Source organism: Danio rerio, chromosome 15 (assembly GCF_052040795.2).
Source record: "Danio rerio strain M-AB ecotype USA chromosome 15, GRCz13ab, whole genome shotgun sequence".
NCBI lineage: Eukaryota > Metazoa > Chordata > Actinopteri > Cypriniformes > Danionidae > Danio > Danio rerio.
In genome coordinates, this window is record NC_141035.1 from 25,012,279 (window position 1) to 25,036,059 (window position 23,781).

At 35.4% G+C, this 23,781-nt stretch overlaps 1 protein-coding gene across 6 annotated transcripts; it reads left to right on the forward strand.

Annotated features, from left to right (window-relative positions):
• The first annotated feature begins 330 nt into the window (after window positions 1–330).
• pde9ac (phosphodiesterase 9ac) lies at window positions 331–23,035 on the forward strand. Of its 6 annotated transcripts, none has more exons than XM_087284139.1 (22): window positions 355–720; window positions 3,233–3,291; window positions 7,614–7,691; window positions 8,160–8,322; window positions 11,710–11,780; window positions 11,923–12,000; window positions 12,089–12,132; window positions 12,458–12,512; window positions 12,617–12,687; window positions 16,427–16,514; window positions 16,639–16,720; window positions 16,812–16,886; window positions 16,967–17,053; window positions 17,146–17,250; window positions 17,346–17,428; window positions 17,594–17,750; window positions 19,337–19,450; window positions 19,670–19,774; window positions 19,855–19,983; window positions 20,102–20,197; window positions 22,396–22,468; window positions 22,610–23,035. In XM_087284139.1, exons 4-21 carry the CDS (start codon window positions 8,254–8,256, stop codon window positions 22,444–22,446), a joined length of 1,560 nt encoding a protein of 519 aa, XP_087140265.1. In that variant the 5' UTR covers window positions 355–720; window positions 3,233–3,291; window positions 7,614–7,691; window positions 8,160–8,253; the 3' UTR covers window positions 22,447–22,468; window positions 22,610–23,035. The 6 variants fall into 6 exon arrangements, with proteins under 6 accessions (XP_087140264.1, XP_087140265.1, XP_087140268.1 ...); XM_087284142.1 differs by having other exon boundaries at window positions 8,163–8,322; XM_087284138.1 differs by lacking the exon at window positions 7,614–7,691 and having other exon boundaries at window positions 331–720.
• Window positions 23,036–23,781: the final 746 nt, after the last annotated feature.

The window sequence follows — 23,781 nt, forward strand, 5'->3', positions numbered from 1 at the left end:
AATAAATGTAACTTGGTTCTGGGTATGTAAATGGATAGTTCACCCTAAAATTAACATCTGACATAATTTACTATGTTTCACAAAGCAAGATAAACTGAATAACATTAATAAAATATAATTGTTTTGTTTCTACTATGGATGTAAATTGCATGTTTTTACAACATTCTTCAGAATATCTTTATGTGTGTGTTCAACAGAAGAAAAATAAAAACGACTGAAGAAAATGGTAATAAAAAAAATAAAAAAATAAAAAACATTTGGGTGAACTATCCCTTTAAAAATGCACAAGGACAAAGACACCATTTACACATTTGACAAGTTGCGCATTTTAACCACAAGAGGCCCCCACATCCCAATCATTCATTCAATAAAACATTTGAGTCCGTAATTTCATACCCTGGACCACAAGATATTGTTGTTTAACTAGTATTCAGTACTTCCTTTCTCTTTGCTGTATAACAAAATAGATAATAGTTTTTAGTTCAGGCCAGCTGACCAACAATTTCTGGCATTTTCTTTCGGTGGCAAAACGTTTTTTCCCAAATATTTTGTAATCTAAACTTAAAATAGTAGCCTACAGTACGTTGAATTAATCAGCTACAACTTTAATTTATCTAAACGCGATAAATAACGCTGTGCACGAACTATATTTGGAGTTCAGTCCTCTTCATCAAGTCACAAGCGGCTGTTTATATCAAACCCTTGGCAGTTCTTCTTCCGGTAGGTCTAACTTCAAGTTAATTGCAAATTTAATTGAATTCTAATCTCTTTTTAAGCAGTCCACGGGGGATTTGGCCAAAGCTTATTCTTTAAGGACAGCAAGATAGTTGTTAACTTTTTGTGAATCATTTTCATTTCTTCACAACTGCAGTTGAATGGAGCTTGGTCCCCCAAGACCCATCTCTGGGAAATATCCATATTCATTCATTCACTCTTATACTATACAGACAATTTAGCCTACCCAATTCACCTTTATCATGTCTTTGGACTGTGGGGGACACCGGAGCACCCAGAGGAAACCCACGCGAACGCGGGGAGAACATGCAAACTCCACACAGAAACGCCAACTGACCCAGTCGAGGCTCGGACCAGCGATCTTCTTACTGTGAGGCGACAGCTCTACCTACTGCACCACCGCGTCACCATCATATTAACATTAATTCAATTTAACATCTGGGTTGCACCTTTTGTTATCTTTATTATTATTACCTTATATGTTTCATGGGAGTAAAGGGATAAAGATGGGACAGACAGTATAAACTGAAATATATTGTAATTATTGTTTAAGAATGAAGTTACAGTAAATAAACTGTGTTTAGACCTGAGGTTATTAATAAATTGTGTGTGCTTATGTTGAACCCATATGTTCACATTTATTTAACTTTTTTTTCTAAACAATAATATTTAGTAGCATGTTTTATGCTGAAAATGATGCTGTACATAAAAAATTAGAGAATAGTTGTGTCCCTAATGACTCCCTTTACTCTATGCCAGTGGTCTCAAACTCAATTCCTGGAGGGCCACAGCTCTGCAGATTTTAGCGCCAACCACCTCCTACTCACACCTGCTTAATAGTCTGTAGTAGTCTTGAACACCTTGATTTATTGGATCAGCTGTGTTTTATCAGGGTTGGAGCAAAACTGTGCAGAGCTACAACCCTCCATGAATCCAGTTTGAGACCCATGCGCATATACTTTGCACTACACACTCAGTCTATTTATTATTTTTTTATTTAATTTGTTTGTCATCCATCATCTGAGTCTTTTAAGTTCCTTCACTGAAAAATTAAAACAATGTTTATAATCATGGGACTTCCTCAAGACTGTGTTAAGAACAAAGTTGTTTACAAAATAACAGAAGTGATAAACTTTTAGAAACAAAATATGGCTATATTTAATCCATTGATAACATTTAAACAACCAAAATAACTGTTTTAAATTAATGATTGAGTTGTAGACCGTTTACATTATTCATGATATCTGTTGTGTGACACATGACAGACTCAGCTTTTCAAAGTATAATTTTGAGTTTTTTTTACTTGTCTTATTCTTCACCAAACTTTATGCTGTACACCTTCGTAATGAGACACATAATGTTGAAGGCCCCACACCTGGAATTTGCTTAGGGCCTTCAATGATAAACCCATCCATGGCTGTGAATATTTTACGTTTTTCCGACTGATGACATAAACGATGATATACACGTTTGATGACATCACAGGACTTTTCACATTTGACTTTAACCCTCGTTTAAATATAGAATTCAAATAAAGTCAAATGTAAAAACAGGCTTTATAAAAAACAGTGCTGCTTGAGAATTTAAAAATCATTTCAAATCAAATGCATATGTGCTATTTATTCTGTGTAATATTCACAACAATGCTGTTGTTATTATGGAAACAGCCTTTGTGTTCATAATGCATTGTTAATCTGTTGAGCACTAGTCACACTGAAACATCAGGTATGTGAGATGTCAGGCATTTTAACCGACAAGGCTCATTTAAGGCCCATATGTGGTAAGACTACGTTTCAGTAAAATGTCAAATATGTTTCTTTAGGGCGACGCGGTGGCCCTCACAGCAGGAAGGCCACTGGTTCGAGCCTCAGTCAGTTAGCGTTTCTCTGTGGAGTTTGCATGTTCTCCCTGCGTTCGCATGGGTTTCCTCCGGGTGATCTGGTTTCCCCCACAGTCCAAAAACATGTGGTACAGGTGAACTAGGTAGGCTAAATTGCCCGTAGTGTATGAGTGTGAATGAGTGTGTATGAATGTTTACCAGAGATGGGTTGCAGCTAAAAGGGCATCCACTGCGTAAAACCTGCTGGATAAGTATTCCGATGTGGCGACCCCAGATTGATAAAGGGACTAAGCCGAAAAGAAAATGAACGAATGTTTCTTTGGTTAACTCCGTGACTCTGCCCTGAATAAACACCTGACAATGAATGGACATTACTCTAGATCCGTTTTCTTGCACGTTTTTAATAACAAGTTCACAAGAGGGTGCTGTCTTTTTTTTTTTTAACTGGAATATGTTATTTGGGGTAAGTTTTGCTGTATGTTTTAGATACACATCCACAAGAAGGAGGGGCTTGTTATATAGATCCCCTAGAGAACCATTGACCTAAGTCATTCCCTAAATCCAACCAATAGTGTTTACAAAAGCAAACGTATGAGAATAGTTCACTGCAACCACATAGTTTAACTTGATTTTACATTGCTTTTATCTCTTTTGTAGGACCATGCCTCACCCGACTTGATCCTAAGGGCTCTACATCAAGTACAACGCCGCACAGGGTGAGCTACCAAGCAAACTGACCCTGGCAGAAAAGTTGTAAATAAATAGATAATTAGATAAGATAAAGTATTTGATTACAAATCATAGACATCATTAAGATATTTTGCGATATTTAGTTGGTGTTTTGCAAAGAACTGTATGAACATAATTATTTGTTTGTTAATATGTCCCCAAAGCTATCATTAGTTTGAAAATGAATAAAAGTTGTTGCAACGTTACATTGTTCTGTAGCATTCATTTTACCTAAAAATTCCAGTCAAACATAGTGTGTTTTTGCAGTTTTACAAAAACAAAGACTTAAGTACATATTTCCAGTGAGCCTGTGTTGCAGCATTAAGCTTATGACTGTCATTACAACAATTTTGTCTTGAAAATCAAAAGGAAACAGAAGACATATCTAAAAATAATTTATGCAGCAATCAAATTTTGAGATGGCAAAGATGATTTTACAATTACTCAATTAATTCCAACAAAGCACTCTATTGAATTATTGTAATGATCAGCATTTAGATTTTTTTGTTTTCCTCTCAAGCTTCAGCAGTTCTATTACTCTTCTTTTGCCTATATGAGCACTAGTACTTGACGTGGTGAAAAGTGCTGCGCGTAAGTGGTGATTATGCAAAACGGTTGCAATCAAGCTCACAGGGAACATATTGGAGCTGACAGTCTAATCAAACCAGAAATCAGAATATCTGAAGTATTAAAATCATCCGTTGTTCTTCTATGACGTGTCAAGAATATTGAAAAATGGTGTGCTTAAAAACAGTACTGACTTCAACACCCTTAAAGAAAAAAATGCTTCACTTTGCTCATTATTTTGTGTAGATTTTGAAGTCAGTACAGCCAGGTTGTTGTTGTTTTTTTTTTTGTTGTTGTTGTTTTTGTTCTCTGGTCTTAACAAGTCAGAGGAAAAGAATAGAAATCCTTCAAGAAGACTTTAAAGATCCAAACACAGGGAGTGAGTGAAAAGCAAAAGGAGAAGATGAAAGCAGCCTAATGGAGGAGTTTTCCATATTCCTATCCAGATCTAGCCCAGACACACATCCATAAACTGAACAACCATAAGGCCTTTTATTTTCAGAATAATGTCTTCCCCTTAGATCCTTTATTATTGAAATATGACCGGACTCCTCGTCTTTTGTTCCATGATTAGCAACAAGCATGTGCATTTCTGATTACCCAAGGTGTGATTTTTTTTCTTACCTAGTTACGTAAGCTTTTAAATTTATGCTTTTTTGTTCGGGTTCATTTTGTCTGCCTTTGGCTATACTCAATGATAGACTTAAACTCTGCTGGCTAAATGGTTTGAAAAAATGGTTTTGATCTCTTATCATCCACATTAGCCCTATCCAGTGTTCTTATCAAAAGCATGTCCATTGTGTCAGCAGTAAAACAACCCCTCTGGGCGGCAAGGACCGATAATCTATTTCCACAGCGGAGTGTAGTCAATGGCACATGAGAATTAAGACGTAGGAAGCTTTTTCTGGCCCCTTGAGAGAAAAGATTAGAGCAGAAGAAGCCTAAGAACAGGTTTGCACTTGTCTCTACTCTTCACACTTCCATCCCTCATTTGTAAGGGGTGGTAATGATCCAAACAACATCACTTCTTCATTGCAAATCTGACTGAGCCTGATCATTTATCCTATAATGGAAATTCTCAGGCCATCATCCAAAACATTTTCCTTAACATTATTTATAATATTATTGCCTTTAAATGTGAAATGAGTAATATTAACAGCCCTATTCACAAATTAATTGTTCAGTACAAATTGTGAAGGGTTTAACAAACTAACTAATACAATTTCAGGAAATAAACACCACTATCTATATCTCTATCACAGCCAGTTGGAAATAACCTTTACTTTAAGCAAACGTAATGAAGTAAAAAGTACTTCTTTTTTTGTGGAATGTAGTGAAATAAAATAAACTTTTTCTAAAATAAATACTCCAGTAAAGTACAGATACTTAAAAATAAGTTCCTAAGTAGACACTGTAAAAAATTTGAATCAAATTAACTTTTCTAGTCATCTCAACTGATTTTTTCAAAAATGTAGTTAAACTTAAACTTTGCATAACTAAAAATATTTATTTGAAACCTGTTTCACTGATTAAAAGTAGTTTAAGTAGCATAAAAACATTGGTATTATGACTTTTTGCCATATCATTGTGTTACAGTGCAGTATAAAGTAAAAAAAAAACTTTCCACCTCTATACTGTATTTCCAAAATTCATAAAATTTTATAGAATCATAAAGTTTAGGTGAATGGCTGTGGTTCAATTTAACAATATTGTTCTAAAAATATTCATTCAAATATTTAATATGAACAAATCAAAATGCTGGATTAAAATAACCCATTGATACAGTAGGTCCTTATCTGACCGCACCATACTTTCCACAACAAACCAATTTGCCTTCTCATGTGGCCTTTTTTATTTGCAATTTCTGAATATCTTCAGACATTTTTTTTAGCTTTAGTAAAGTAAAAAAATGACATAAAGCACCTTAATAAATTGCGACATATGGTCCTGACCATTTTTCATGACAGTTTGGAGCAAGAGCTTCCTGTCACATTACTAAAAATCTTATGGTGATCACCATCAAATCTGTGAAACAACAAAGGTTTCTTTGGAATGTTTGAAAAAAAGTTTTAGTCTGTCTAATTCAGTCTTTTTCTTTCTTTTTGCAATTAATTTACTAGCAAATTCTGAGTGTAAATATTTTCTACACCAAAGAGTTTTTACTACACTGTTTCTTTGTGTAGCATAGAAACAATTTTCAGTCAAAATGTCTAGTAGTTTTAAGTAAAATTTAAGTAAATCTGAAATTTTGAAGTAAAAACAAATCATTTTCCCATGTAAAACGTATAATTCACTCTTTAATAATGCTTTTTTTTTAACACGCTGTCACTGGAAAAAAAGCGTTCATTCATCCAATTTAATAAAACATTTGGCTAATGGTTTACATCTAAATTGTATCACTTGATCCAATGAAAAATAAATAAATTGCCTTAAACAATATTTTCTATCTCCATGAGAACAATTTTATATAACCTGGCACAAAGCATACTTGTCTTGTTGAAGAAAGTCAATTCATTTAAATTCAATTTCTGTTCTTAACAAGAACATACAGCTTTAATTAAAACAAAAATTCCCACAAAATGTTCGTTCATCTAATTAAAACAACTGAGGGTAATGGTTTCACATATAAATTTGCTCACTTGAGCCAATGAAAAATAAATAACTTCCCTTAAACAATATTTTTATAAATCCATGAAAGTACAAAGCATATTGAGTTTCTCTGCATGCACTGGCCTGTGTGAATTTTACATTGGTCAAGACAAATATTTCTTAGTTTTTCTTAGTACATTTATATTTGACAATGTTTTAACCTAAAAATAAACTACTTGAAAAAATCAAACAAATAATATTAATATTAAATACTGAAATGAAATATACGTTTTTTATTGGATGAAGTACTGCTTGATTTTTTTTACCAACAAATACAACTGCTGGGTATAAAACTTAATTATAAAATATAAATTTAACCCTTGCAGTTTTTTTTTTAAATAACACACGTTTTAGATAAAAAAAAAACAATCTCGAAAAAAAAAAAAAAAACATTTTTACAGAGTAGCCCTCTTCCTTTCTCACCTGACCAAAACACATGTTGCTCTAAGTAGACTTGAGACTGTAGTGCACATTACAGTGACAGAAATGTCATTGAATTTACCAACATTTATTTCCCACATATGGACTAATTTGATGGATGTAAACAATAGCATTGGTCCTAATGTGTTTCTTATATTACATTTGAATTTCCATAGCTTCCAAGAATCCAAAAGTTCCACATATTTATCAATTATGTTATGGCAGCCATTTTAACATTAAGATATCATTAAATTGCCTCTTGTTAACCTTATGAAAGTTTGGTAACAAGCAGGAAATGTTCATGGGCCAGTGACAGCCACGTTGAAGGTCTAACTGCTGGGGTTTTGTGTAAATTGCAGCTTTATTCCAATCATTTGTCCTCAATGAGTTTTCCATTTGTAATGAAAATGCTGTTTTCTCCAATAAAGCCCCATATGAATCTAATCAACTTTAAACACTGTAGCTTGCATATACGGCACAATCATTTTTCCAGACATATATATAAACTCCTGGGTGGGCTGCTAAAATTAAGCAGGTTGAACAATGAACGGACTAAATTAAATGATTACGACAGACATCAAGGGAGGCTGGGCACTTTTTTCACCGTAGTAACTGTTCCCCCTGACAACGGTGGAGAGTGACAATTATATTCAGGGTCCTTCAATACCCCCAGGTCCGCCTTGCTCTCTCTTCAGCTCCATTGAGCACCTGGGACGGCTGGGAGAAACCGGGAGCTGCTGACGGCACACAGGCAAGACTGCTATTTTCTGACTTAAACATTTCTCCCTGCAATGCTGCAAATAGAACGTTTCATTACGTGCAGATTGAGTTACGTGCTCAGAAATAAACACGGCCTGCACGCTGCAAGGCTCCATCTTCAAGAAAGTTTCCAGGAAAGTCTCTGATGACAGCTTGACATGATAATCGAGGCGTTTAGCGGCAATTGGAGTGGACTCAGAGTTATTAAAGTTGTGTCAGTGTTCAGGATTTGGTTGTCTGAGTTTTGTTAAAGGAATAAGTGCATTTGTGTGGGTTTTATAGTTTATCTAAAATGCAAACTCTGTTCTCATTTGTTCTCAAACAGGTGGCGTGACATTATAAATTTAAGACTTTATTATGTGAGCATAAAAATGTGCTGTGCCATGTTTCTTTTTATGATGCTCTGCACTTTAAAGTCTTACACTTTCTAGATGTGAATGTCTTCATGTATTTATTTCAGAAGACATTTGGCTGGTGGGACATTTGAGGGCTGGTTTTGGTGGATCTGCTCCTGGTTAAGAGTACAGGTGGATCTCACAGTTCATTTCATCAACATGGGGTCTGCCTCCTCCTCTTACTCTCCCAAAACCATCTATTTGGATGTAGACGGCAAAGTGCAGAAGGTGAGTGTTTTAATAGATTTGTGTGTATCTAAATTCAGATTTAAATATGAAAGGTAAAGGTTTCTGTGAGTTAATTACGTTTTGTGGTTGCATCAGATATTTTTATCATTATTTATTTATTTTTCACTTGTTATTTGTTCACTTGTTTATTTTTTCACGTTACCCTGGACCACAAAACCAGTCATTGTTTATTCAAAATGAACAAAAGCAAAATGAACATATATGTAAGATTTGTTAGGACAGGACAACACTTGGTTGAGATGCAACTGTTTGAAAATCTGAAACCTGAGGGTTCAAAAAAATCTAAATATTGAAAAAAATAACCTTAAAAGTTGTTTATATGGTCTAACCAATGCAGATTTTTCAATAAACCGTAAGTTTTAATGTTTGTGCAGTAGGAATGTTACAAAATAGCGTCATGCAACAAGATTTTTACTAAATGGTTTTTAAAAATTACGATTTTGGCCCATACATTGTATTTTTGAAATGATACCTGTGCAAGACTGGTTTGTTGTCCAGTATCACAAATTCTTATTCTGTGACAACTTATTTAGAGTATGCATTGCTTTTTGTGAAGTTGTTTAAACTTTGGGAATTTTATTTAGAAAAAAAGCTAATCTACAAAGTTAAAGTCTAATAAATCTTTCTGTTTCTATTTTCTCATCTCTTTGGCCAAGATAAGTAATTTTAGGACATTAAATTTGCACGTATGATATTTTAAATTATATATATTTATTTTTTTTTACATTGGAAAGTGAACCAAAAGGTGCAGCACTAACACACACATCTCTATAAAGGTAATCCATATTTTAAATGCAGAGCCCATAAATATCTCACTCCTTTGAAAACAAAAACTACAACTAATAAATAAGTCATTTAGGTAATTTAATAAGCAATTTAGAAGCAATTTTTGAAATTAATCTCAATTAAATGTTAATTTTTTTATTTGTTGGTTAAACCATTTCGTTGCACTGGTGAAATCATTTATAGGTTTTTAATGTGAGATATTTTCAATGTTTATTAAACTGTAAAACAACATTGCTGAAGCACCTGTTTCTTGCTGATTTAACATCTTATTAAAAGGGTAGTTCACCCAAAAAAAAATTATCAAAAAGCTCAAATGGATTTGCAATCGTTTGAGGTTAAGTAAATTGTGAGCACATTGTGTGAACTACCCCTTTAAAATGTCTTACATTTTACAATATTAGGACTTAAAGTTCAAATAGTCAACAACTCTTATATTGAGGTTTTAATAAAACCAATCAACAATCAACTTTCTGTCTAAGCCAAAGCAAATGTTTCCTGAAATACAAACTTTTAAAGCTCAATACCTGAAAAATGCTTAGAATTCTTATAATTGCAAAGTTATAAATCAGAGGAAATTTAGGAAAACATGCTGTAACAGTTCTCGACAAAGCTGTCTAAACATTGGCTGCTGTATCAATCTATCACTAATATCTGAAAGCTGAAATGATTAATCAAAGCCAATAAGCCAGATATTAAGCAGTTTGTCATGGCACCAGTAAAGCTGTCAGGAAAAGTGCTGGGAGAGCAGCGGGCACAGGTTAAAAATAAAGCTGAAGATGCCGTGTCCCACAGGTGTGACTGACATTGCACGCTGTTGAGATATTTCACATTGTTTTCTGCTGTTGTTTCCAATAGAGAATGACTGACGCGCTGTAAATAGCTGTGTTTAAGCCCAGTTTATAAACTCATGCTCATTTATACTTGATGTCTGAACATTGTTAAGACCATTGGAAGAAGTATTTTAAACAGACAAAAGGATGCAAGAGGCGATGCAGTGGCGCAGTAGGTAGTGCTGCCACCTCACAACGAGAAGGTCACTGGTTCGAGCCTCAGCTGGGTCAGTTGGCGTTTCTGTGTGGATTTTGCCTGTTCTCTCTGTATTCGCGTGGGTTTCCTCCGGGTGCTCCTGTTTCCCCCTCAGTCCAAAGACATGCAGCACAGGTGAATGTGTGTGGATGTTTCCCAGAGATAAGTTGCGGCTGAAGGGGCATCCGCTGCGTAAAAATGTGCTGGATAAGTTGGCGGTTTATTCCGCTGTGGCCACCCCGGATTAATAAAGGGACTAAGCCGAAAAGAAAATGAATGAATGAATGAAAATAATGCAAGATGAGCCTTTTTTACATTCATGAGGTTTAATAGTACAGTACAGTATAACATTTTTTTATTGATTTATTTACATTATATTTTATATAATGTATCACTAAAGCTATTGTTGTATTTTAAACTACAAATAAAATGTATATCTGTTCAAATTTTGGTCAAACATAATTTCATAAATATATATTTGCAAGGTTTTTTGCTGACCGAAGCTTTATTTGATTGATCAAAATTAAATTTTAGTTTATATATTTTCAATTTAAAGGGATAGTTCATCCAAAAAATGAAAATTTGCTCACAAGTTCCTCACCCATGAGTGGTTCCAATTCTTTATGATTTTATTTTCACTGTTGAACACAAAACAGGGCGGCACGGTGGCTCAGTGGTTAGCACTGTCTCACAGCAAAAAGGTTGCTGGTTTGAGTCCCGGTTCCACATGCTTTGTGGAGTTTGTATGTTCTCTCCATGTTGGCGTAGGTTTCCTCCGGATGCTCTGGTTTCCCTCACAGTCCAAAGACATGTGGTGTAGGGGAATTGGGTAAACAAATTGGCCGCAGTGTATGTGAGAGTGTATAGCTGTTTCCCAGTTCTGGGTTGTGGCTGGAAGGGCATCTGCTGAGTAAAACATTTGCTGGAATAGTTAGTGGTTCATTTCACTGTAGCGACCCCTCATAAATAAGGGACTACCATTGGCATACATAGTAGGATAAACAAATACTATGGAAGACAATGGCCACCAGTTTCCAACATTTATCCAAATTTATCCAAAATATTTTCTTCTGTGTCCATTACATTCAAGAAATGCAAACATGTTTGTGATAAGTGATGGGCGGGTAAGTGATAATGAATTCTGTTTTGACTGAACTATCCCTTTACAATTGCTGTCTTTGATTTGAAAATAATGAATGTTAAAATATAATATATTTTTGCATCACAAAGTTTCATTTTTTGTGGCCACACACCCAGGAAAAGCAAACTAGGAATGAAACTAGAATAAAAAAATATGCAACAATCTTATTCGTCCCTATTGTGAATTTACACTAACTTCACTCTAATAGCAAGTTATTGCACTAAAAATCATTGAATTTATTGTCATACTTTTCTATTCTTTTAAATCCCTCAACATTTTCAGTGTTATTTAAAAATGTAATATGAAGTCACATATTTGAGCAGAATTGTAGCACATTTGGTCTCATTGTAGTACATATATCAAGGCAAATACATACACAGTCCAGCTAACACACCCTTATTTGTCCTGCACAGGTGCTTTTCAGCCGTCACTGCAGCCCATGTGATATTAAAGAACTGCTGTGTTCCTCCTCCAACATCCCCAGGTCTGTATATCACTGATATCAGCGCTAATCAACACCTAAGTCCATTTTGAAAACAACTCAAAGTTGTCTGTAGTGTACAACATGTTCACTGCCAGAGACAATAAATCCATCAGAATTCCCATTTCATTCCTTCTGTCTACAGGAACACTGCAATAATGATGACAGACCCTGAAGGTGCCATCGTATCCATTGATCCCACCATGCCCACCAACAACCCCAAGTAAAATGCAGCCCTTGTTGTTTGTAATTGCCATTATGGTAATTTCCAGTTTGATCTGTCAGTAAATTATCCCATTTTGTCCTTTTAGCTTCCTGTATAAAATCATTCCCTTGTCTGCCAGCCAACTGGGAGGTAATATGAATCATTTTTCACCAGTCATTTTACATTCTTAAACCATTATCAATAAAGGTTCTATATTGGCATTGATGGTTTCATGAAGAAAATTTTAAAACCATAGAACTTTTCCTTTGGTGTTCTTTAAAATATTAAAATTATTCTCTAAATAGTACTTTAAGAATCACAAATGGTTTCTTCATGGCACTTTAATAAAAACCTAAATTTGTAAGCTTTATTTTTAGGAGTGTATGACCTTTAGTACCCTAGATCTACTGTACATTCGGTCATTATAATGTTATAATGCCCTCCTGATTTATAGCCTGTGTATTTATCTCCACAGAAAAGGAAGACATGTTTCAGAATGTGCTCTCACAGGTAGCAGAGCAGTTCAGCAGGTAACAGACATGTTTGTTTTCCCATGGACTGGAGATTAATCTCTGTTGCCGTAACGTTTTCTGTGCTGAAATCAGATCACTCTTTTTTTTTCTTTATTCTGCAGAGCATTTAGGATCAACGAGCTGAAAACGGAAGTGACCAACAGACTGGCTATGCTGGAGAAGAGAGTAGAACGTATGTAATTAAGACAATTTGACTTTTGACTGCTTTCATTTGGTTTTATTGATGTGCCGGCTTATAGTTGAGGGTGGAACATGTATTTTAAAACACTAACAGCAATTTTGTCAGTGAAAACTGAAAAATTTAACATACAGTTAGATCATACACTAGCTGATGTTCAAGTCATTCCCAAAACAGCACACTCAGGGAGGAACATGCACCAGTCACACGCTATTTTCTATAGCTCCTGTCAACTTTAATACACAATTATGCAGTATATTACAACATTTAGGGATTCAAACTAACCCTTTTTTTAAGTGCTAAGCTTTTAACCTTATAGCAATGTGATCTAAACATTCAGAAACTCTGTATCCGCATTAAAAAAAAAAAAAACTAGGTATGCACTGATACTGTTTTTTAGAACTGTTCTGATACCAAAAATACAGCGCAGTTTGTTTGTTTTTTACGTTATTGAATTGTTATACCTATGATAATCTTGGAAATAGAAACTCAACCAACAATATATTGTGTATGGAATACAATCTATTAAATAATACAGACTATGCAGTTAATTAACAAAAATATTCATAAATTGTGACAAAATACTATTGCAGACTGGCATGCAGAATTTGGGCAGAAAATCAATGTTACCTGTGATGTTGTGCAGAAAATCCACCAATCAGAGACTGTTATTGAGCAACAATCCTAATGTTGTCTTAATTTATATTTGAACAAAAAAAATGCATAATTTTATCAGAATTATATGTGTGTGGTAACACTTTACAATAACAGTACATACATAATGATGTATTAATTTGTGAACTAAACATTACTTTATTATGAATTAATGAAGAGTTAAGGCATGCTCTAATAATGAACTACCTTTAACTACAACATGAGTCACAAGAGTTCATGTGTGAATAACGGCTACCTTAGCTACTTGTTAGTACATGTTGTTCGATAGTGTATTAAATAACATTTAAGTTTAAGCTAAATGTAACTAATGTTAAAAACATAAAAATGAAAGAGAGAACACAGTCCAGGAGACTTAAAATCAATCACTAGAATTTCTTTATTAAGACATGTTGGTTGATCTGCAGTCATAATGCGTCTTTAAGAAGTACACGAGTCCGCAAGAGCCTTTTAGGAGTCTCTTACAGGTCTGAAGTCTGCGAGTTTTTATCACAAGTCAGTTACAAGGTCTGAAATGAGAATGTTTTTAGGAGGAGGGGAGTGACTAGGTGAAGATGGCTAAACAAAGCATGTAAATTAAGTATTGGAGTCAGCAAGATAAACAGCATTTTCCCAGCCCTTATCTCATTAACATAAACAATAGCATGCAGTGATCAAATGAAGTATTGGGAAGTATCACCCGAAGACAAAGGCACCGTCATTAAGACCCTGCCCACAGCATTTGCATTACTTTGGCTCAGCTCGTGCTCTGGAAACAAAAGGTTTAATGTCCCTCATAGCTGTGCTGTTACAGTTTTGAATGAAATAATATAATTTAAAAATAAAGAATATATCTTTGCAGATATATAAAGAGTATTGTTGAAACTAGGTTATTTAATTTATATTTTCACACCAGCATGAACTCACAAGCTGTTAATGTATAATTATGTCATGAATTTACTTGGAGGGGCACGTCCCATTAGCTCATTCTTAACTACTCATGAACTCCTGTGTTTAAACTGTTCATGTTGATGTAGACAGAGCTCTTTTCTATTGTTATTCAGCGTAAACACATTAGACGGATGTACATTAGGAATCATGAGTAGTTAAGAATGGGTTATTGATGATGTGCCCCTCCAAGTAAAGGCATGATATAATTATACATCAACGTATCATGAGTTCAGTATGGTTAAATTAAGCATAAACTAATGTGGTAATTAATAAATTATTAACAAACAATCATAGGGTGACATGGTGGCACAGTGGATAGCTTGTTCGCCTCACAGCAAGAAGGTTGCTGGTTCGAGCCGATGCTTGGTCAATTGGCATTTGTGTGTGGAGCTTGGATGCTCTCCCTGTGTTTGCGTGGGTTTCCTTCAGGTGCTCCTGTTTTCCCCACAGTAAAAAGACATGCGCTATATGTGAATGGGGTTAACAAAAATGGCCTTGGTGTATGAGTGTGTATGCGAGTGTGTATGGGTGTTTTCACAGTACTGGATTGCGACTGGAAAGACATCCGCTGAGTAAAACATATGCTGGAATAGTTCATTCCGTGGTACAGGTGGTACGGGTGAATTGGGTATGCTAAAATTGACTAGTGTATGAGTGTGTGTGTGAATGAGTGTGTAAGGATGTTTCCCAGTGACGGGAAAGGCATCTGCTGCGTAAAACATATGCTGGATAAGTTGGCGGTTCATTCCGCTGTGGCAACCCCAGATTAGTAAAAGGACTAAGCCGAAAAGAAAATGAAGGAATGAATGAATGAACAAACAATCATGTTCTAACAAGTAATTAATGTAGCCATTATTCACACATTAACTCTTGTGACTCATGTTGTAGTTAAAATTAGTTCATGATTAGTGCACACATTAACTCATCATTAGTCCATGTTTAGTTTACATATGATTACATCATTATTCATGTACTGTTATTGTAAAGTGTTACACAAGTGTGTGTGTGTGTGTGTGTGTGTGTGTGTGTGTGTGTGTGTGTGTGTGTGTGTGTGTGTGTGTGTGTGTGTGTATTTTGCTATGAACTTGAAATACATTAGTCATTAGTCAACATTTGAAGTTGATCAAAACACTTTCACTTTTCACATTCAACAACCTCAATTCTCAACATGGCTCAGTCTAAAAATGTAGTGCTATATACGTTTCTGGAGACTGCAAATTATGTTTTATTTATGTTTTATTTTTTATTTTTAATAACATTTTTTAAACAAACGCTACGGGGCGGTATGACGCCTTTTGTTTTCCTGCTTACCAGCGGACCACTTATTTCTTTATGGAAGGCTTTACTGCTGTAACCAGTTTGTCCCGTTAGCTTGCCATGTACGTTGGCGGACTTGAGGCACAGAGAGGAATTGACCACAACGACGTGGTTTGAGTCTGGTGACGGTTCCAGAAAGCAGGTAAAACAAAATGAACAGGTAAATAACAGAGTAAGAATGTGGTAATATCTGAAAATATGGTAAAAATCAGACAAGAGCTTTTTTTTCTGTGTTGCTTTTGAAAATTGTTGGTTGGGTTTAGAGAAGTGGGTGGGCGGGTCAATCAATAAAATTGGTTGGGTTTAGGGAAGGAGGAGGGTGGGTCAGTCGATTGGTCGGTCAGTCAATCAGTCAGTCAAACAGTCAGTCAACAGCGGCCTCTGGTGGGTATATGTGAGAACAGCAGGCATAAATGGCACTCGCAAGAGAAATTTAAGATCTCAAAAAGTGTTCACAGCGGCCTTTTATGGATTTGCAAAACATAAACTGCAAAAAAAAAATCGTCCCATATGGGACATATTTCACGGACTCCAGAAAGGTAAATAGAGGTATGTTTTCAGAATGAGCCTGGGTTGGCAATTCTTGTCTTAGGACAATTTTGAAAAACATTTTTGATCCACTTTAAATGTTGACTATTGTAATAAGTTCTATAGATACAACCAACAACTTTAATTGTATTGTTCTCGTTTTTAATTTGATTGTGTCAGTTTGAATGCTGTCTCATTAGTTTGCACTTCTTTCCCTTATTAAAGCTGTTCAGTACACAGTTTACCTTTGTCTTTTTGTCCCAATGTTCCAATATCCAATATACAGTGGAGGGGTTAAAGGTCGTAGAGATTGAAAAGTGCAAAAATGACATGAGGAAACTACGAGATGAGATGACATCTAGAGCAGGAGCAAGGCAAGTGCAAGAAAGATTTACCTTTTAGGGAAACCAAGACAAGCAGGACAATCAATCTGTTTATCCATCTGTGTATGTCTCAAACGTATCTAAATGACTAATCCAACACTTGCTCTCCTTTCAGAGTGAATTGTCCATGTAAATACAACTTCTCCGACGACGGGAAGAAATTAACTCCCAGACGTGACATCCCCAGCTACCCAAAGGTACTTAAAAGTTCTATGATTTGCTTTGATTGAATTACATTCCCTGCGGGAGAACATTGGTATTAATCTCTAATAGTCTTGATTTTCTCAGTACACACTTTCTCAGGAGACCATTGAAGCGCTGAAGAAACCAACCTTTGATGTTTGGCACTGGGAGCACAATGAAGTGAGTGGAGTATACAGTATATTATGCGATCAAATGGCGCACACGTGCTCTTTTTTTACGATTGACTGTTTATTCATCAGATGCTGAGCTGCCTGGAGTACATGTACCACGACTTAGGACTCGTGAAGGAGTTTAACATAAACCCGATTACTCTCAAACGCTGGCTGGTAAGAAAAATATAATTGTGGAGAATTATGAAAGACGTGAAGCTTCCAGTTTAACATATCTGATGATCCCTGATCTTTTTTTATGTTCTTAGCTGGGCATTCAGGAAAATTACCGAAGCAACCCGTTCCATAATTTCCGTCATTGTTTTTGCGTGAGTCAGATGATGTATGGCATGATCCACCTCTGCAACCTCCAGGTGAGAACTTTTAGGTACGTAGCAATTAGTACAGCAATTACTGCGAAGCAGTAAAAGTGGAAACCTGTGCTTGTGTGTGTGTGTGTGGCCCATAGGAAAAGCTCACCCTGACAGATCTGGGCATTTTAATGACTGCTGCTGTGTGTCACGACTTGGACCACCCTGGATACAACAACACGTAAGATCTGCACTTCTGTGTAATTATGTCAGCTCTCATAAAAAAACGTACAGGTGTACTCAGGTATTTGCCTACATGATCTTGATGACAATTTTACAGTGCCGTTTATCTTTGTAAGCATTCCTGCGACATATGAAGAGATAATCACAGACTTTCTTTATGCAGGTACCAGATCAATGCCCGCACTGAGTTGGCGGTGCGCTATAATGACATCTCGCCTCTGGAGAATCACCACTGCGCTGTAGCCTTCCAGATACTCTCTCTGCCAGAGTGTAATATATTTGCCAATGTGGAGCCGGAGGCCTTCAAACAGATTCGGCAGGTACTGCACAACTTTTAAGCTACAGTGTAAAGGCAAATTTACAATGCACCAGCAGATGCCAACCAATGTCAACATTGCACTATATGACTTTTCAGGAATTGCAAGAACTCCCCTACCCAAAAGTAAACACATATAATCAACATGAACTAAATGATATTAGATTTGTTCTACATTACCTACAAAATTACCTTTCATGCAGAATCGGTCATCTTTTAGCAAAAAAATTTTATTTCTGTAAATGTTTTTAGAACGAAGTACGTATGTAAATGCTTCATTGGCTGAGCTACAATCAGTCCCTGCTAGATTTTGTGAGTGGAAAATGTACTCAAGAAAATGTACTCTAGCTTCAATTTGTTTTTGTACAAATAGATTAAAATGATCTGTTCTAAATACTATTTAAAGTGTGAGTAAATGTCAAGAGTAAAAGTACTCAAGAGTTGTGCTGTAAAAATCATTCCACCTTATGACCTACCAATTCAAAACTTAACTTACTTGAGAGCCAGTTTCTTTCAAGGGTGTTTGTAAGTGCAAGATAAATAATTTGCCATTCATGTGAGATTAATTTAAGGGGAGAACACATCACAGTAATATACACTTATAACAAGCTGACAGAAAGCAGGTTGATGCATTTACATGCAGAGCAAAATCGGTGTAACCTAAACACTTAAAAAAAGGGGCAAAAAATTACTGTGGCAATATGTTAATGCATATTATGTACTTTGTAACTATCTGTGTCTAGCAGTTGTCACCGCAAACCAGGCTCTTACAGAACTTATAGAATACATAAAATTTCTGTATGCATTTGAAAGCGTAACATTCTGTAGTGCATTGTTTAAGGCCATTTTGTGATATCAGTCATCATACAGTAGGCATTCTATATCTTCTCATTATATAAATGTAAGGACTTCTTCTTCTTATTATTATTATTATTATTATTATTAATATTATTAAACAGTTTCTCTGTCTCTCAGTAATGATTTTATGTCTTCTTTGGGCACTTTTACAGCTCACACACTGCATATTTAAAGTCTCCTTGTCTGTTATGGGATTTTTTCATGTGTGATTTGACTGGACGGGAATCACAAGACTGCTTATTCTACTTGACCAATTACTGTAGACAAGTAAAAATAAACATATAAAGGAGTGAGTCTAGGTTGAAGAAAGTAAAAGTACATATACAGCACTATAAATGTACTGAAGTAAAAGTAGAAATACACAATTTTAACCTGCTAAGTAAAGTGCAGTGAGTTCTTAAGTCCTGAAAGATTACAGTAATTTAAGTATTTATAATTCATTTCTTTACACCACTGGAGTCCAATTCTTCTTGAGATCAAATTAAAAAGGGTTTATGTAAGGTTTTTTAATTGCAAAACATGAGAAAATAAAACAATAACTCCATAAAATTTCAGAGAAGCCGTTTCTTTTTTGGCCACACATAAAAAAATGCAAAATCATGGAAGGACTGTTTAATAATACAGATCATGCTTTTCTCATCAATGCCACTTTGCTCATACTCATGCATGTTTGGTCAATAGATTGTCTGTTTCGAAAACTGATGCAACACTATGCAACAATTGCATTTGCAGGCAATCATCACGCTGATTCTGGCCACAGACATGGCCCGACATGGTGAGATTCTGGACTCGTTCAAGCACAAAGTGGACCATTTTGACTTCACCAATGAGGAACATGTGGCTTGCGTATGTTACACACCAAAAACACATCTCATCTAATCTATGAGGGTCTGCTGATCTTTATCTGGTTAGTTTTTGGCCAAATTTGACCTGTTTAGATTGCTTCCAGTTGTCAAAGACCAGTCTAGTCCTGCTACAGTACCACTAGATGTTTCCTCAGCTGCGACAGATCAATATTAGTTGGCAGTTTGACAAGTAAAGGTTTGCTGTCTGTCATGTGTTCAGCTGAAGATGGTCCTTATCAAATGCTGTGACATTTCCAATGAAGTGCGGCCGACGGAGGTGGCCGAGCCGTGGGTGGACTGTCTGCTGGAGGAATACTTCATGCAGGTCTGCTGACTCTTTATCTTTTGTTGTAATTGCTCTGCATTGACAGCTGGGGTTGTTTACGCTGTCTCGCGTTTGTTCAGAGCGATAGAGAGAAATCTGAGGGGCTTCCTGTTGCTGCCTTCATGGACAGAGAGAAAGTCACTAAGCCCACAGCACAGATCGGCTTCATTAAATTTGTCCTCATCCCTATGTTTGAAACGGTCATGAAGGTAGGTGGAATAAATCATCCGTGTAAAGTAGAGCTTGCCCAACATTTTAAGTTCTGTGATCATTCACTCACCCACCATTTGTTGTGTGAAATGCCATATGTATTTTTTTCCCTTTCAGCTCTTTCCTCAGATTGAAGAGATTATGGTGCAGCCTCTCAGAGATTCGCGTGACCACTATGAGGAGCTGAAGCAAATCGATGATGCCATGACCGAGGTAAACAGTCCACAGCTTCAAGTCATAAAAGATGTATGCATGCTACAGCTTAAGCCTCAAGCATAGCTTATACTGCAACCCTTAATTTTTCCCTTGTGGACATTTTTGGGCACAAAGGTCTCAAGTGTGAACCCATTTTTTTTTTCAAACAAATTGTAAATAAAATAAATCTAGCAATTTATGCCTTTTTAAAATTTATTTATCTCTAAATGTACAACTTTTTTTTTTATTGTACGTTTGTCATTTTACCTACAATTTAGTATTTTGTATTCCTCATTCATTTCCTGGGACAAAATTATGGAGGTGGATTTAAAAGGTTTAATCAAGTCCTCTTTTTTGTGTTCAGTTGGCAAACTTAAAAAAGTTGAAAAAGTCTTGAACTTTTCAGATTACGCAGTTATTTTTAAAAATGTATTTAAATACAATAAAAGAATTTAAAAAAATCTAAATAAAGTGATTTTGGACAGAAATTTCCTAAAGGGAAGCTTGAGGGTTAAAAAGTAAGTTTTTGACTCTTCTAAATCATCCAAATACTACAATATGGTTGCAGATATTTAAGAAACATGCTAAGTGAACATACTTGTTTTTCTAAAAGAAATGCTAAACCAGTTATTATCCTTTGAAAAGGTATGTTTTGTGAAAGAATGTCTGCCTTTGAATAAGCTATATGCACACAGACTTTTTGTTTTTCAACCAGGCAGCCCAAAGGCTTCCAGTGAACTGTCTTACCATTACAAAATTGTCACGTTTAAGATTTGATTTCTTTAAAAATTTGCGATCTTCACTGCCTGTTAGATATACAGTATAAAGCGGGTCTCAGATCAGACTAGAAGCACTTCATTAAATTCCATTTCCCCCCAAAACGTCTTTAAAGTATGACAGTTTATTTTACCCTAGTATTTTCAATGGTATTTCTGCACTAGCCTGTTGCTATTGACGGCGCTAGTGGTTAGAACGGTCTTTTGTCTCGTTTTACGCTTAAAAAGAATAAATGAATGAATGCTAGATGAATGCTAAAGTCTCTTTAACTGAATGTATTGTAATTACATTACAACATCGATCCTGTAAAAACTACCTTGTGAAATTGAAGTCACATTACGCTTTCATCGAAAGTTTTTCTTTGGCTTTAAAACTCTAGGTGTGTATAGAGCCCATTAGTCCACAGGTGTCAAATCCAGTTTCTAGAGGGCCACAGCTTTGCACAGTTTAGCTTTAACCCTAGTTAAACACACCTGATCAAACTAATTGAGTCCTTCAACTGGTTTGAAACCTACAGGCAAGTGTGTTGAAGCAGAGTTAGAACTAAACTGTGCAGGGCTGCGACCTTCCGGAAACTGGATTTGACACCTGTGTAAATTTTAGTGTAAAATGCAATGCATTTTATTGCAGTCATGAAGGCTTCCTCAATATATGCTAGCCAGCCCCGTTCAATATTTTGAACTTAAACCTCAATAAATATTCAATTCTTCATGCTTCACCTTTCATTTTCAGCAGTAGTTACTCCTGTCTGTAGTATCACATGACTCTTCAGAAATTCTAATATCCTCTTTTTAAATACTTATTTAAAATGTTGATGATTTTTTTTTCAAGATGCACACATTTTTTAAATTAGCAATGTCTTTTATTAAATCATTTTAAAGTATGCTTGCTGAATAAAAGTGTTGTTAAACATGGATTAATTGGAATCGTGTGGTTTACTCTTAATTTACGTCATTTACAGTGTTCAGATTTGGCCTGGGAAGCACAACTATGCTAAATTGATGAGTGAGAACCAATGAGATTCCTTCTTGTATGTTGTGGTACATTTACGTTTCCCAATAACCAATAAGGTTTGTTTTCACTCTTCAGGCAGGTTTGGTTGAGCTCCTGTTTATGTTCACTCATCGGTGTTTACATGTGAATGAAAACCTAAATTATTATAATAATCCTAATTCCTAATCCTGATTCATCACATAAACAGATCATGTCTCTTCAGAAGACTTTCATTAAACTACTTGTTTCATATGAGTATTATTTTTATATCTGTTTGAAACTATTTCTGATGAAGAAACCTTTTTCAAAGGGGACAGAAATAATAAAAATGAAATATGATTCAAAGTATCTTCATGTTTCTGTTTTTTACATGAGGGTGAGTAAATGATGACAGAATTCTGTGCTAAGCTCTTGCTAACATTAAGGTGTGTTTTTTGCTCAATAAGGCACAGAAGAAAAAAACAGAAAGCCTGTCATTAGGAGGGAAAAAGAAATAAGCACTGCTATGAGCATAAAAGTGTAAGTACAGTATATTTCATACATTAAACTGGGAGTACAGTATGCTGTTCTTTCTTTATTATGTTTTGCTTCATTTTTCAAATTTGTTCTATAAACTGTGATCTTTATAATTAATGGCTGATTGTTTTCACATCAATTTAGGACTGTCATTTGTGACCTGACTGCATGGTGTGGGCCAAGATCTGCTGTGAGGATCTCTGAGACCATGGACCGATATTGAAGATGGATGGTTTGAGTCTACTGAATCTTAAGGGTCACCTGATTAACAAGAAATCACGAGTTACTTCCTTTTGCCAAGAGGCTGTTAGGCTGGTCTGATTCCCTCTTTTTCATATCAGTCAGTTTTGGCTAATATGGGCATATATTCTTTGATCTTGTTTGTTTGTTCTCTTTACAGTGTTCACTGAAAAGGAAAAACATTTCTATCACATGTACATACTATATTTCGTAGTCATCTAAAAGGTTTGTGGTCCCAAAGCAATTATGATACTGGATTACAGTATGACGTATAACCATATAACTAGTGCCTTTTAAAAATGTTTTGATGATTATAAAAGGTCAACATGATATGACACTGTTCCTTTGTGGATTCCTCCTGAGTTCCTCTAATACACCAGTTCACATTTTTGGTGGTTTTGTGGAGAGCATAATAACACTGTTAACCATAATATCAGCTTTTAAGGATACCCGAGAACTCCATTTGCAGTGTTTTGAAACTAGCATATTTTTCCTGAAAACAAGTCACACCCGGTTATAAGTCGCAAAGGGTCAGATTGCATTTTCGAGAGGTGAAAAACACATATTAAGTTGCATTTTACTGTTTAAATAAGAATAATGTAAAAGAGGCTGCCTGGTAACCCTAAATAAAATGTCTCCAACAAATCGTAACTTTAATAAAATTGTTATGAAACATAGAAAAAAATGTACTATTAAAGTGGTAATAAATACATTTATTAAAATTAAAACTGAACTCTATTCTGCGAAACCATACAAATACTCAAACTTCTGTCTGTTTTGCCTTAAATCCAAATTTAAGCAAACAGCGTTTACAGCAGTCATATTTGGTTACAACTATGCTTGCTTGAGGAGTGAGAACCAATGAGATTCATTCTTGTATTTTTTTATATTTAAAGGTTTGTATTTAGGTTTCCTATACAACCAATACAATTTGTTTTCTCATGTAAAGCAGGTTTGGTTGAGCTCCTGTTTATGTTCTTACATGGGAATTTTGGTTTACAAAAGTTACATTTCTTCATTTCATAAAAAGTGAGTATGTCTCTTCAGAACACTCACATTAACTAGTGCATAGCAAA